The sequence below is a fragment of the Amblyraja radiata genome, chromosome 15, assembly GCF_010909765.2.
Source record: "Amblyraja radiata isolate CabotCenter1 chromosome 15, sAmbRad1.1.pri, whole genome shotgun sequence".
Taxonomy (NCBI): Eukaryota; Metazoa; Chordata; class Chondrichthyes; order Rajiformes; family Rajidae; genus Amblyraja; species Amblyraja radiata.
Window position 1 is genome coordinate 34,721,374 of NC_045970.1, and position 15,869 is coordinate 34,737,242.

The following is a 15,869-nucleotide window of genomic DNA, read 5'->3' on the forward strand; positions in this document are numbered from 1 at the left end:
AATCCCAAATAAAGCTATTGACAATATTATCAATTTTTTAAAAAAAAGTTTTCGGAAGAAAAAAAGGAATAGCCTGAAACAAATATAACAACTGCGGTAGAAATACCATCTTTATGGCACTTATTCTACCAATCATGGATATAGGCAGTGTTTTCCAATATAAAATATTTTTTCTAAGTTTATCTAATAGTTGAGGATAGTTGGATTTTATTAATGAGTTATGAGTTTTAGTTACGTTAATCCCTAAATATTTAAGTTTGTCTGTAACTACTTTTAATGGGTATTGTTGTAATGTATTAAAGAGTGCTCTGGTTTCCGCCCAAACTCCAAACATGTGCAAGTTTGTTGGTTAATAAGCTTCTGTAAAAATTGTTAATTGTCCCTAGTGTGTGTAGGATAGTGCTCGTGCATAGGGTGATCGCTGGTCGGCGCGGACTCGGTGGGCCAAAGGGCCTGTTTCCGCACTGTATCGCTAAACTATAAAGAGTATATGGAACAAGCTGCCAGAGGAAGTAGTTCAGGCTGATATCATTAAAAATGCTATGTTTACATTTTCTGTTGTGCTGCTGCAAGTAGGAATTTCATTGTTCTGGCTGGGACATAATAATAAAACACTCTTGACTCTTTGAAGACATTTGGACAGGTACATGGAAAGGAAAGATTTAGAGGGATATGGTCCAAGTACAGGCAAACGGAACTAGCTTAGATGGGGCATTTGGGTCAGCATGGGCAAGTTGGGCTGAAGGGCCTGTTTCTGTGCTGAATGACCCGCTGACTCTGTGAGAAGACAAAGCAGAGGAAAGGGGGATGGTGAAAGATAAAGAATCTCAACAATCTGACAGATTTACTGTTCTGTTGCCTCCCTAGATTAAAATGAGAGAACAATTCAGTGCAAAACACTAGCGAGGGACACCAGAGCAGCGCGCTCCCTCTGACAAGCTCATTAATAAACCATGACCATCACTAAAATTCCTAAGCTAATATTTTGCAGCCAAGCCTGCTCCTCAATATCAGCCACACTTCATATGGAAAATTAATTAATCAAATGGCTGGAGCTGATTAGTTTAGGAAGGATTGAAAGGTCGGATGCAGAACAATTAGACCGTGGAATAAATATTGCATACTTAAAGAGGTGAAGACACATAGTACCAGGCAGCTGGGCTAAACAGAAGCTATAAATAAGCCAAAGATATCAACCGAACAATTACATTCTCCATGGTAACCGGGGATTTTTAAACAGGTTTACATTGATCTGCATCAGTTGTATCTGCTTGTATTAAAGGGGAAGAGAAAATATGGAGCATTAAACAGCACAAGAACAGGCCCTTATGGCCGTGCCAAACTTGATGCCAAGATAATCTCTTATCCACCTGCACATAATCCATATCCCTCCATTCCCTGCATATCCATATGCCTATCCAAAAGTCTCTATAAATGCCACTATTGTATCTGCCGCAACCACCACCCCTGGCAGCACATTCCAGGCACTAAACCACCCTCTATGTAAAAAAACTTGTCCCACGCATCTCCTTTAAATTTTGTCCCTCTCACTTTAAAACTATACACACCAATATTGATTTCTCCATCCGGGAAAAGGGTTCTGACTGTCTACCCTATCTATGCCTGTCATAATTTTATATACCTCTATATGGTTTCCCCACAGCCTCTGGCGTTCCAGAGAAAGCAATCCAATTGAGGTTTCTTTCATTCATAGAGAGAGAGAGAGAGAGAGAGAGAGAGAGACACACACACACACACACACACACACCCACGCACACACATCGCTTCCTTCGCCAGCCCGTTATGCAGATGGGGGACAGGGCAAGCAGGGGGAGCACTGTCTAAAAAATTAACACGGTGCAAAGCCAAGGTGAGACAGACACACACCGCAATGAACAGGAAGGTTGGCGCTGTAAAAAGACGGCTAAAGCGCAGTGTAAAGTAAGTCCTTTAAAAGAGGGGGGGGGAGAGGGGGGGGGGGAGAAGGAGTGGAGACAACTTTTAAGTAGCCAGAGATACACGGCTGTGAAGCTCGGCGGACATTTAAAATTACTGGTCGGTTATCCTTTGTTCTGTTTTTTTCTCCCAATGACCAATGAAATTCACCGGTCAGCACCGGCTACAATCTATGAGAACCTCCGAGAACCTTCAACCTCCTGGCGACCCACCTACGGCTCGTGAATTCTCGCTACTCTCCATGGTGGCTTCATTCTAGTCACCGCTAATTATTTAACGTTGAAAATTTCACGGCGACCACTATAAGGCCGTGACTAGTTCCCAGAATGTGCGAACTCCTCACGACCATGAAGGCGATTTCCCCCGGCAACCACCCGCGAACATGTGGCGACCATGTGGCGACTGCATAGTTGCCTAAAAAGTCGCCAAAGTGGGACAGGCCCATTAGTGGTGTTTGCACCTATATTTAAGCAAAACACCCTTGTCACCCATGTGGCCCCCTTGGGGTGAAATCCCTTCCCTTGTATGAGGGGCATCCTCAGTCCAGCAGCGGAAGGACCCTTCACTGTAGTGTCAGCTCAGACACATCTGAGAAAGTTCAAGGGAGGGAAGGGCCTCAATAATGCCTTCAATGTTAATCTATGAGAAAGACCTTCATCTGCGAGGCAGCTATTTCAGCATCCGGTCATCCCTTTTACAACCAGTGAAGTAGTCTTTGAAATGCAGACATTGCAGCAATAATGGAAAATTCATCCTCATTTCCCCTTCACCATTCTGAGCAAATAAAGAAGAACAGGTATGTCGTAGGACATCAAACATAGAAAATAGAACTGTACAACACAGGAACCGCCCACAATTTCTGTGGCTAACATGATCAGTAGAAGTTGCCATCACTGTCATACATAGCATTGTAAAGAATGATGATAAAGCACACACACCAAATCCTACCCTTCCAGCGGTGGAAGTCCGCAGGAACTGGAGGACAGAGATGTGTGGTGCGTCCGTCACCATTCCTGTTCGAAACCAGCACCACTGTGTTGCTGGTACACAAAATTGCTGGAGGAACTCAGCGGGTGCAGCAGCATCTATGGAGCGAAGGAAATAGGCGACGTTTCGGGCCGAAACCCTTTGTGTTGCTAATGTTTTCAACGATGATGAAACATGATGCGAAGTAAACTTCTCTCCTGAGCCTCATCTCTCGATTCTCTACACATCCATGCGCCCATTTAAACCCTCTTACAGTAAATGCTTCCATCATATCAGTCTCCACCACCACCCTGAAGGCACATTCATGTACCTACCTCTCTCTGTGTAATAAAAACCTGCCCTGCCCATCTCCTATAAACGTTGCCCCTCTCGTCTTAAAACTAAAGCCCTCTAGTCTTTGACATTTCCACCCTGGGAGAAAGGTTTTGACTGTCCACCCTAAATACGCCTCATAATTTTATATACCTATCAAGTCACCTCTCAACATCTGACACTCCAGAGAAAACGATCCAAGTTTGTCTAATCTCTCTACTGCCCTTGAATCCAGCCAGCATTCTGGTAACCCTATTGTGTAGCCACCCGAGCCTCAACATCTTATTGTAATTGGGCGACCAGAACTGCACACAATACTCTCCAAAGCCCCCACATCCTCCCTACGGACGGCGGCACCGGGAGCCCGTGGGTCCCTGGAGGGAGACCGCTTTTTTGGGCTCCCGCAACGGCGACTTCTCCCGCCCGAGTTGCGGGGTTGAAGAGCACCTGGAGCGGGGCCTTACATCATCGCCCCGCGCGGCTTGGAATGGCCGCGGGACTTTGCGAGCGCACGCCGGGGGCTCTAACATCAAGAACCTGGTGTGCGACCTTGCATCACCCGGCGTGGCTTTAATGGCCGCGGGACAATTCGCCATCGCCCGCCGGGGGCTTTGACTTTGACTCTGACATCGGGGGGGAGAGTGCAGTGGAGAGATAAGTTTTTTTGGCCTTCCATCACAGCAATGTGATGGATGTTTATGTAAATTATGTTGTGTCTTGGGTCTATTTGTTTGTAATGTATGGCTGCAGAAACGGCATTTCGTTTGGACCTCAAGGGGTCCAAATGACAAATAAATTGTATCGTATCGTATCGTATCGTACAATGAGGCGACCAGAACTGCACACTATACTCCACATGTGGCCTAACCAAAGTCTTATACAGTAAGCTGTAACACGATGTGTAGATGATTTTATTTTAGAGATGCAGCATGGAAACCGGCCCTTCGGCCCATCGAGTTGAGTCCAATCACCCGTTCACACTAGTTCTAAGTTATCCAATTTTCTCACCCATTCCCTACACACTCGGGGCAATTTCCAGAGGCCAATTGACCTCCCGACCCGCACGTCTTTGGGATATAGAATGAAACCGGAGCACCTGGAAGAAACCCATGTGCTCACAGGGAGAACATGCAAACCCCACACGAGCAGCACCGGAGGTCAGGATCGAACCAGGGTCTCTGGCGCTGTGAGGTAGCAGCTCTACCAGCTGCACCACTGTGTGTCAAAGAGTGGATGAACCTGTGGGTCACAAACCAGTCTGCTGCGGATGAGCGGGGAGAGAGTGTGATGTATTTAAAAATAGAAACAAGGCATTAACCTAACACGTGAAGCAGCCATAAGACCACATCAGTGGAGAACAGTGAAAACATTGAAGTGCAACACATCAATTATTTACCAGCTATTATATATTATTCTAAATAAATTATAAACTTTAATGAAGCTAGCTTCTGAGAGATTCATTATTCTGTGAGGTCAAGGTGCCTGGGGAACGCTATGCAATACTGTCTGCAAGCCTCCACTGATGGCCACTATTGAGTGAGCAGACAACAGGGCAAATTTACCACACCCCAGGTAATGGTGTGGCTTGGAGCATAGCAGCTGTCAGCTCACTGCTGCATCTCTCACGTACTTCTTCACAGTGAAGGGAAGATGAATTTATCGCAAAATCTTCCCGTGCAGCTAGAGTGCTCGGGGATAAATGCGATGCCGCTGGAATTTAAAGGACCCTCCAGCGAAACAACGGGACATAAATAAACCTATTCCTGGCATTTTATAGTAAGATGGATGGTTCTAAAAGTAACAGGAGCTAACTGCTTTGTCTTAGGTCAGTGACGATCAGTGGGCTGATGGCCAGTAATACAGCGTGGAAACAACTTATCCACACCGACCAACATGTCCCATGTACTCTAGTCCCACCTGCCTGCGTTTGGCCCTGTGCAACTAGTAAGTGGCTATTTTAGCACCCAGCAGAGACACCCGCTACAATCCAGGCTGTTTATACCAGGGTGCATCTACATCAAGACTGTGAGTTAGGTTTCACACGACAAGGCAAAAATATCAAAGTACAAAACACATTTAGCTTGGATTTTCACAATGAATAACTGGGGGTGAAGGATATGTAAATTAATCACTTTTCAGCTCAATATAGCCAACAGAACAGATGGAACTAAAGTCTCCCCTGCCTGGAACTCAATGTCTTTGAGGAGATGGCTCCTCACAAATTAGCTGCTGCAACTCCTACATTAAAACAATGACTACATTCCAAGCACAGTGATTAAATGGCCGGAATGGTCCCAGGATTTGGGAAGATGATCATGGAGAATGTCCGGCGGTGGTGGACCACCAACAGCTCCAACCCTGGACATTCCTCTGTAAAGTTTCAGTATCTCTTTAGTGCTGAGGTGGACAACCCAATCTTAAAAGTGGGATGACTTTAGAGATACAGCGTGGAAACGGGCCCTTCGGCCCCCCGGGTCAGCACCGAACGGTGATCACCCCGTACACTAACACTACTCTACACACTTGGGACAATTTATAATTTACAGAAGTCAATTAACCTACAAACTTGCACGTCTTTAGAGTGTGGGTGGGTGCTCCGGTTTCCTCCCACATCCCCAAGACGTGCAGGTAAATTGACTTCTGTAATAAGTCCCTAGGTTGTCAGATAGAACTAGTGTCTGGCTGATTGTTGGTCAGTGTGGGCTGAGTGGGCCGAATGGCCTTTTTCCACACTGTATCTCTAAACTAAACTAAACTAATTTGATGTAAAAATTCACCTGCCTTCCTTTTCAGAATTTGAATGAAACACATTTCAGTGGTTATATCAAATTGTTATGGTGTTTAAGTTTAGGTTTAGATTTATTATTGCCACGTGTACCGAGGTACAGTGAAACACTTTGTTTTGCATGCTATCCAAATGGATCAGATATACCAGACATAGATACAATCAGTTCAAACTCAAGTACATTAGACAAAGCAAAGGGGAAGATACAGAGTGCGGAATATAGTTATCAGCATTGTAGTGCACTGTAGCAAATCATTTCCATGGGCAAAGCCCAATGTACACAATGGGGTAGAGGTGAATTGGACAGTACCCTATCTTATGGAAGAATTGTTCAGAAGTCCAGTAACAGAGGCTAAGAAGCTGTCGCTGTCTCTGGTAACATGCGCTTTCAGCCTTCTGTACTTTCAGCCGGACGGGAGGAGGAACATAATGGAATGTCTCGGGTTGGACAAGTCTTTAATGATGTTGGCAGCTTTACAGTGGTGGCGTGAAAATGTAGTGTTACCACACCTGACTAGCGAAGAATCTTTATCTCAACGATTTAAAACTGGCAACAAAAATTGTTGCATGTTTACAAACCTTAATCTGTGAAAAATGACAGTGTGAGTCCTGAGAAATGCTCAAGGAAAAATAGCTGATCGTGTGAATCCTACTATGTGCAGAAATAGAGAGCACAGCTCAGAAAAGCTCTGGGAAGACGAGAACTGCAATAATTGTGTTCAGAAAGTGTGAACAGCTGCTTTCAGTTGGCATTAAGCATAAGGAGCTCATAAATACTTCCTGACACTGTTTCCATACTGTAACGATGTCGGTAGAATTTTAATATGAACTCAATCTCGTAACAAGGCAAACATACACAAAGGTTAATCAATAGAAACCTGAATCATGTTCTCAAGTGCTCATGTAATCTAGACGCTCCAGTAAACTAATGTAATAAAAAAAGGAACTGCAGATGCTGGTTTACACCAAAGATGGACACAAATGTTGGAGTAACTCAGGGGGTCATGCAGCGTCTCTGGAGAAAATGGTCAGGTGACGTTTAAGGTCGAGACCCTTCTTCAGACCAGAGGAAGTCTGAAGAAGGGTCCCGAGCGAAAACGTCACCTGACCATTTTCTCCAGAGATGCTGCATGACCTGCTGAGCTACTCCAGCAATTTTTGTCTAGCTCCATAGAAACATAGAAACATAGAAATTAAGTGCAGGAGTAGGCCATTCGGCCCTTCGAGCCTGCACCGCCATTCAATATGATCATGGCTGATCATCCAACTCAGTATCCCGTACCTGCCTTCTCTCCATACCCTCTGATCCCCTTAGCCACAAGGGCCACATCTAACTCCCTCTTAAATATAGCCAATGAACTGGCCTCGACTACCCTCTGTGGCAGAGAGTTCCAGAGATTCACCACTCCCTGTGTGAAAAAAGTTCTTCTCATCTCGGTTTTAAAGGATTTCCCCCTTATCCTTAAGCTGTGACCTAGTAACCTAATTTGATTTCATGCTCACTCTTTTACTTCACTCTGTTTCTCTTATCCTATGCTTCAAGGCTTCATAAGTCATAGGAGCCAAATTAATCTATTTGGCCCATTGAGTCTACTCTGCTATTCAATCATGGCTGATCCATCTTTCCTTCTCAACCCCATTCTCCAGCCTCTTTGGCGTTCAGCAGGAAGAGGGTGATGTTGTTGAAACATATGAAACAAACTCATCAGGAAGGCTGACTCCGTCCTTGGGGCGGAGTTGGATTCATGGGAGGTGGTCTTGGAGGGGAGGATACTCCCCAAACTGCGGAGCAACCTGGACAATACAGCTCACCCCCTCCGTGACACGCGGATCAACCTGAGGAGTACCTTCAGCAACAGACTGGTTCCACCAAGATGCTGGACAGAACGCCACAGGAGATCCTTCTTTCCTGTGGCTATCAAACTGTACAACTCCACCCCCCTTCTGTCGTGGGGTAGACTGAGATTGACTTCCCTTCCCCCTCCCCCTCCCCCTCCCCTCCCCAATCTTTGCACATCCTCCAAGCCTTTCCGCATCACATTAATGTTTCATGTATTTTGTGGTTTTATGACTGTTGGCAGATCAATTTCCCTCCTGGGATAAATAAAGGTTTATCGTATCGTATGGTATAAGATTTCAGGGGACACAACAGTGTAGATACATAGATTTATACAACACAGAAACAGGCCCTTCAGCCCAACTCGCCCATGCCAACCATGTTGCCTACCTGAGTTAGCAAAACAAGTCCTCCACCTCGTTTAAAAAAAAAAGCTATATAAAATTATGAGAGGCATGGTAACAGTTAGGAACTTTTTCCCAGGATGGAAATGTCCTTAGGTGAGATGGGGAAAATATAATGGAGATGTGCTGGGTAGGTTATTTTACACATAGGGTGATGGGGACTTGGATCGCATCTCTATGGGTTGTGGAGGAGGCAGATACAATAGTGACATTCAATAAGCTTTTAGATAGGCACATGTATTTGCAGGGAATGTAGGGCCCAAGGGCCTGACCTGCGCTGTACTGTTGTACCTTGTATGTTCTAAACTACTCCCATTTTCCCATGTTTGCCGCACATTACACAAAACCGTTCCAATCCACTTTCCTGTCTAAAAGTCTTTTAAAGATTGTAATTGTACCCACCACAACCATTTCATCTAATAGTTCATTTCACACACCCACCACTCTGTGAAAAAGTTGCACATCAGGCACCTTTTAATCCTTTCCCCGCCCTTTAGTTTTATTTATTTATTTATTTTTTTTTTTTTTTTTTTTTTTTTTTTTTTTAATTAGAAGTACGGTAAATTACAATAACACACAACACATATATCTTAATACATTTTTTGTACCGCTTCATTTTTTTTTTTTTTAAAGCTTTAAGAAAAAGATAGAAGTAAGGAAAGTAAAGAAGGTGCGCAAGAGTTGTGAAGTGCAAGAGAGTGTTGGGAAAAGAAAGCCCCTTAGAAAAGAAGTTAGAGAAGGAAGTAAAGTAAGAAAGTAGACCCTAGAAAAGAAAGAAAAAGAAAGTAAGGACAGTCGCTCTATTATAACATTAAACTCCGCAGAAAGACTACCAACCAAGTCTGTTTTTGTTGTTTTATCTCCCAATGCCAGGTCCTGATACCATTTATTTATTTTTTTAAATTACTATTGCACCTCATGATTGTAATAGGTCCAGAAACGTAGACCACGTCTTTTGGAATTGGTCTGCTTTACCTGCTAAGAGGAATCTCATCTCTTCCAGATGCAATGTTTCAAACATATTTGATGTCCACATTTTTATTGTTGGTGTGGGCGCATTTTTCCAGAATTTAAGTATGAGCTTTTTTCCCATTATTAGCCCGTAATTGAGTAAATTCTTCTGATACACGTTTAATTCAGGGATACCTTCCGATATCCCAAAAATGATCCATTCTGGTTTTGGTACCAGTTTTATTTTAATTAATTTTGAAAAAATATCAAATATTCCATGCCAGAATTTTTGGATTTTTGTACAAAAAACAAAAGAGTGCGCTATGGTAGCTTCTTGACACAGACATTTATCACAGATTGGTGAAACATTAGGAAAGATTTTATTTAATTTAGTTTTTGAATAATATAGTCTATGTAATGTTTTGAATTGGATAAGCGTATGTCGTACATTGATCGAGCATTTATGCACCTGTAGTAAATGATTATCCCAGCTCTCTTTTGAAAATTTTATAGCTAATTCTTGTTCCCAGTTTCTTCTAATTCCATCTGTTGTGGGTATTTCTATGTTTAAAATTATATTATATAAGTACGATATTAAGTTAGCTGATTCCGCCTTTGTCTTCATTGCTTCATCCAGTAAGTCGGAAGGCATATTATGATAGTCTTTTGTGTATTTTTTCAAATAATCACAAATTTGAAGTTATTTAAAATATTGGTTATTTTTCAAATTATATTTCAGTTGTAGTTGTTGAAACGATAGTAATTTTCCCACTTCATACAGATCTTCGAGCGTTTTGATTCCCATTCTTTCCCATTGTATAAATGATTTGTCTATGATTGATGTTTAAACGATGGGTTATTGGCTATTGGTATTGAGAGAGATAGGTTTCTTAATTTTAGATTCTGTTTTATTTGTTTCCATGTTCTAATTGTGCTATGTATAATTGGGTTTTTATTATAATTTTTATTATTCAGATTTATTGGTGAGAGGATAATCGCTCCTATATTACTCGGGGAGCAGTCCCCTTTTTCCATTACAATCCAGTCCGCCTGCTGGGCAGAATTGTCCAGCAGGTGAATCATATTTTTAATATTTACTGCCCAATTATAATACATAAAGTTAGGGAGCGCTAGACCCCCCCACTCTTTTCCTTTATTAAGGTGTGTTCTTTGTATTCTATGGGGTTTATAATCCCATATGAAATTTGTAATGTCTGAGTCCAATTTTTTGAAAAACTTTTTTGGGAGATATATAGGTATTGATTGAAATAGGTATAGAATTTGTGGTAAGAAAATCATTTTTATAGCGTTTATTCTGCCTATTAAGGACATCGGAAGTGTTTTCCAGAATTTAATCAAATTATTTAATTTCTTAAATAGGGGATTATAATTGGCTTTAAACATATCCTGGTAATTTCTAGTAATTTCAATTCCCAAATATTTGAATGCCCTTTAGTTTTAGACTCCACGATCCCTGAAGACTGTGACTCTTCACTTTACCCACTGTATGTCCTTCATAATTCATATACCTCCATAAGATCATAATTCATATACCTCTATATACCTCTAAATAGGCAAGCTTCTTGTACTTGCCTATCCTATCTCTCAATGGTTCAATGGTTGTCTATTGTCATGTATGCACAGCACAGTGAAATTCTTTTGCACAACCACAAATGCACTATCGCCACAATTTTGCTGCTGTTTAAAAAAAGCCAAAGAAACCAGAAAGCATAAACAGTCCAAAGTCCGCCCATGTATTGGAAGTCGTGGAGGTAAGCCCAGGTAAGCCTGACCTGATGTCCCTGTCCTCTGGCGACTGTGGTAGTGTCCAAGGGTGCGATTCCTGCAGCCGACCCTAAAGGGGCTGGAGCTAAGTGTCTCGACCCGAAACATCACCTATTTCTTTTCTCCAGAGATGTTGCCTGACCCACTAATGGTGTTTGATGTCTTGTCTTTTTGGTTTCAACACCAAATTAAATCCACATAACCCCTTTCTGCATTTGCAATTGTGACTTCTTTTTTCAAACTGCTCCCTCCTCCAGACACAACTCCTGCCCTCAAATCGATGGAACAATTTCACACCAGTTCTCTACAAGAGCGCAGCAATGTTTGCAATGTTCTCTGAATGCTTGGAAGGTCACTGCTGTACATGGGACTTGCCATGTTTTAATGTTCTATATAGTATTTAAAAAATCCAACATCTGTAAAATGGGCATTACTGCATGTTGAGATGTTAGCACAGTCAGCTGAAAATTGATATTTTAAATCAATTTATTTTTTATCAACGTGTTAAACTGATTGTTAATGTTGGCTTTGAGACACATTACACATTTACTTGATATACCTTTATCAATTATTTTAACTGAAGCACCAAGCAATTTAGTTTATGTGAACAAAGCTATTAACTGTTTTGTTTTCATCTAATTTACAGTGCTGATGCAAAGAATTACAATTGCAGTCTTTTGGAATAGAGTTGCATATTTATCTCATGCAAATGTCTGTATCAAAACCGTCATGACTTTGTGCATTGTAGATAGTGCAGAATTCAGACTCCTGTATCAGTACAACATTAATAACACATGCAACTTGTTGGCTGCCAATGCAATTAGATCTCAATGCATACAACAATGACTTTAGTCTTTACACTTTAAAGATACTGCACAGAGAAAGACCCTTTGGCACACAGACTCCGCACCAACCAACGATCACCGCATACACTAACACTATTCTACACACTAGGGACAATTTACAATTGTACCAAAGCCAATTCATTGGGATGTCAAATATCCAAGGCGGCATATTATCTTTCACAAAGTATGGCAGAATTTTACACTGTAACAGGTCCATTGCCTGTCAATATTATTAAACATTTTTGTTCATGAAAACATAATCAATTTTACTCAATATTCCCTGACTGTAAGCCAGTCAATGGGATTACTTCTGACTTTATGTTTTTCATGCAACTGCATTATTTTGGTGTGACACTCCATTGTACAGTTCTGTACAAGGTTTAAAAGTAGTTTTTAAAAAAAGACAAAATGCTGGAGTAACTCACTTTGGTCAGGCAGCATCTCTGGAGAACATTGATTGGAGAGGGTTCGTGATATAGAGTCACATAGTCCCACATCATGCAAACAGGCTCTTCAGCCCAACTTGCCCATGCCGACTTGTTGGCTGCCAATGCTGTCTCCTCCCACCCTCCCATCCGCCCGCCCTCGGGCTCCTCCTCCTCCTCCCCTTTTCCTTCTTTCTTTCCCCCCCCCCCACCCCCCATCAGTCTGAAGAAGGGTTTCGGCCCGAAACGTCGCCTATTTCCTTCGCTCCATAGATGCTGCTGCACCCGCTGAGTTTCCCCAGCAATTTTGTGTACCTTGCCCATGCCGACGATGTATTCTCCACGTTCTCCAGGAATTCTGCCTGACCTGCTGAGTTACTCCAGCAATTTGTGATTTTTTTTGCTTGTGTAAATCTGTGGTACCTTGTGCCTCCATTTAAAAGTAGTTATTTCTCAGTGGGAAATTCCAATTAATTAATGTCATGGGAATACTGGAAAGGATCTCATTAATTCATTGCCGAAAACTGCTATTGCTGTTGAGAGACACCAGACAGTACTTTTCTTAATGCGTTAGGATAGTCACAAGCTGTCCCTGTCTCCTTAATATTTCACACTGGGTTGAGTCCTGCATGTTTGATCGCTGTTGAATTAACCAGCTTACTGTTCATCTGCCCTTTCCGATGCACTTACCTCCAGAGTGAGCTTTCTGTAACACTCCCCAGATTGTGATCGTAGAGCTTCGTCAGGATGAGTATCACCTGAAAGAGACAAGAGCGACATTAGATTCAACCCTGACCCCTAGCAGTAACATTTTACGGTAATGATTATTAGGAAGACATCATTTACTAAAAGATAGACACCAAATGCTGGAGTAACTCAGCGGGTCACCATTACTTTACTTTACATTGCATTTATATTTGCAAGAGTACAGTACACTTGTGATCAAGTTATGGGACATCAATCCAGAGGCATAAAACTCAAAACGCTGGAGTTACTCAGCGGGTCAGGCAGCATCTCTGGAGGACTTGGTTAGGTGACATTTCACGTCGTGCCCCATCTCGGGATGTGTTTATTTAAAGAGATACTGTGTGGAATCAGAATCCACCGAGTCCACGCCGACTAGTGATCACCCCATACAAGGAACAATTTTACAGATGTCAATTAACCTTACAAACCTGCACGATAGTGGAATGTGGGAGGAAACCGAAGCACCCGGAGAAAACCGACGCAGTCACAGAAAGAACGTACAAATTATAGAGGCAGTACCCGCAATCCCCAAAATCCCATTGTGTAGAAAGGAAATGCAGATGCTGGTTTTGCACCAAAGATAGACACAAAAAAGCTGGAGTAACTCAGCAGGACATTACCCGGTTTAATTTAAATTCACCAATTAACCTCCCGATCTTAAAGAGCTCTTGCTCCAATGAATGATTTCAAGAGTCAAGATTATTGCTGGTTTGTGCAAAGGTTCGAAAAAGGCTTCTACACAGTCACGCGAAGGAGAAATGATAATTGACCTGTTTTCCTCTGTCATTTTGATGGATGGAGAAATATTACTCCGAGCATTCTGAGAAATTCCTATGTGCCATTAGATCTCTTGATGTGCATTTGGGACACTGAAGTGCCGAACATCTCAGTTGAAGGACACTGATATTAATTTAACGTTCCTTCACCTTCACCTGAGAAGGGCCCCTGCTCACCAGCTCATCAATAGTGCAGGACCTCTGATGATACTGCAACTTGAAGGCCAATGATATCATATGCCTGGTCCTCTGGAGGTCGGGCTTTGAACTCCTGGCCTTTGAACTCAGAGGGAGGGGCATGCTCTCAGGGAGCTTGGAGGAAGGTGGCAGGATCTCGACTAAACTGAGGTTTGAAAGGCCTCCTTCATGCACCAGCCTATTATACAGCGCAACACTTGGGAACATTTTGAGCTTGGCATCACTACAGTTTAATTGCCTCCTGAAGCTTTTCATGTGACATTTATGTACAACTGACATGACACAATCTCTGCTGAATCAACATTGAAACCACTTTACACCTCTGCAAACTATAAGGGGCATCTAAAAATAACAGAAGTCTTCTTTACATAGTGAGCACTGAAGGATTCCAAACATACGGTTTTCTTTGAGACAAAACCGCATGTGGCCTAGCTGTGTTAAATGCAGCAAAGTGCATTGCCACAGTAGCCTGCATCTTACCAAGGAATGAAAGGCTTTGGGGACACAGACACACACACACAAAAAAAGGCATTTTTCATTAAATATTGATCTCCAGAAGGCCGTTTGTGAAAATGGTGCACTCTGTACCACAGGGTGAACAGAACCAGCTCCCGGTACAGGACATATCTCTCAGGACAAACATGCATCAAAATATCCTCACAACAACAAAGCAATGCAAATAGCAGAAGTCCATTCACTCAGGCAAACTTGGAGATAAGTTCATAACTTCATAAATTCAGAAGTTATAGGAGCAGAATTAGGCCATTCGGCCCATCAAGTTCACGCTGCCATTCAATCACGTCTGATCTCTCTTTCTCTCTCAATCTCATTCTTCTCTCTTCTCCCCATAATCCCTGACACCCATACTATATAACCATATAACCATATAACCATATAAGTTCACGCTGCCATTCAATCACGTCTGATCTCTCTTTCTCTCTCAATCTCATTCTTCTCTCTTCTCCCCATAATCCCTGACACCCATACTAATCAAGAATCTATAAATCTTTGCCTTAAAAATATCTATTGATGTCCTCCATGGCCCTCTATGGCAATGAATTCCACAGATTCACATCACTCTGGCTAAAGAAATCTCTCGTCATCTCCTTTCTAAAGGTGTCCTTTTATTCTGAGGTTATGACCTCTGGTCCTGGACTCTCCCGCTAGTGGAAATATCCTCCCCTCATCCACTCTATCTCGGCCTTTCACTACCAAAGGTGATGAGTAGGTGAGTTAACTCTTGAAACTGCTGACTGCTGCCTTTTTCTAAATTTGTTCTCTTTCATTATGTTTCGAGAGAGATTTGTTACCAAACAATCATCAGGGGTGAGAGAGCAGAGGGTGGCATGGTGGCACAGCAATAGTTGCTGCCTTACAGCACCAGAGACCCAGGTTCGATCCTGACTATGGGTGCTGTCTGTACGTAGTTTGTACGTTCTCCATGTGACCACGTGGGGTTTCTCCGGGTGCTATGGTTTCCTCCCACACTCCAAAGACACACAGGTTCTTAGGTTAAACTTGTAAATTATCCCTCGTGTGTAGGATGATGCTAGTGTACGGGGTAGGAGCTGGTCGGCGCAGACTCGGTGGGCCAAAGGTCCTGCTTCCGTGCTGTGTCTCTAAACTAAACTAAACTAAACTAAACTAAAAAAGGGAGTAAATTGGGATGGGCCTTGTAGCACAATAGAGACTGAATCATGGCAACAAAACGTTATTGCTGAGGTGAGAAGACTGGACTGAGAGAGATGGATTCTTTACCACAAGATGGGATTTTCAATTCTCAAGGTCCCTTCCTCTTATGTTTGCGAGAATGAATAAGCACAAAGCAAAAGGCAGAATAGAGTGTGTCTGCCCAACAAAT

At 42.6% G+C, this 15,869-nt stretch overlaps 1 protein-coding gene across 5 annotated transcripts in view; it reads right to left on the reverse strand.

Moving 5' to 3' along the window:
* LOC116981189 (VPS10 domain-containing receptor SorCS1-like) overlaps positions 1 to 15,869 on the reverse strand; it is a 720,890-nt gene that overhangs the window by 462,239 nt on the left and 242,782 nt on the right. For all 5 annotated transcript variants that reach the window (XM_033034012.1, XM_033034011.1, XM_033034009.1 and 2 more), the window contains exon 2: positions 12,978 to 13,045. In XM_033034012.1, the coding sequence (XP_032889903.1) occupies positions 12,978 to 13,045 (68 nt within the window). The remainder of the gene's footprint in view (positions 1 to 12,977; positions 13,046 to 15,869) is intronic.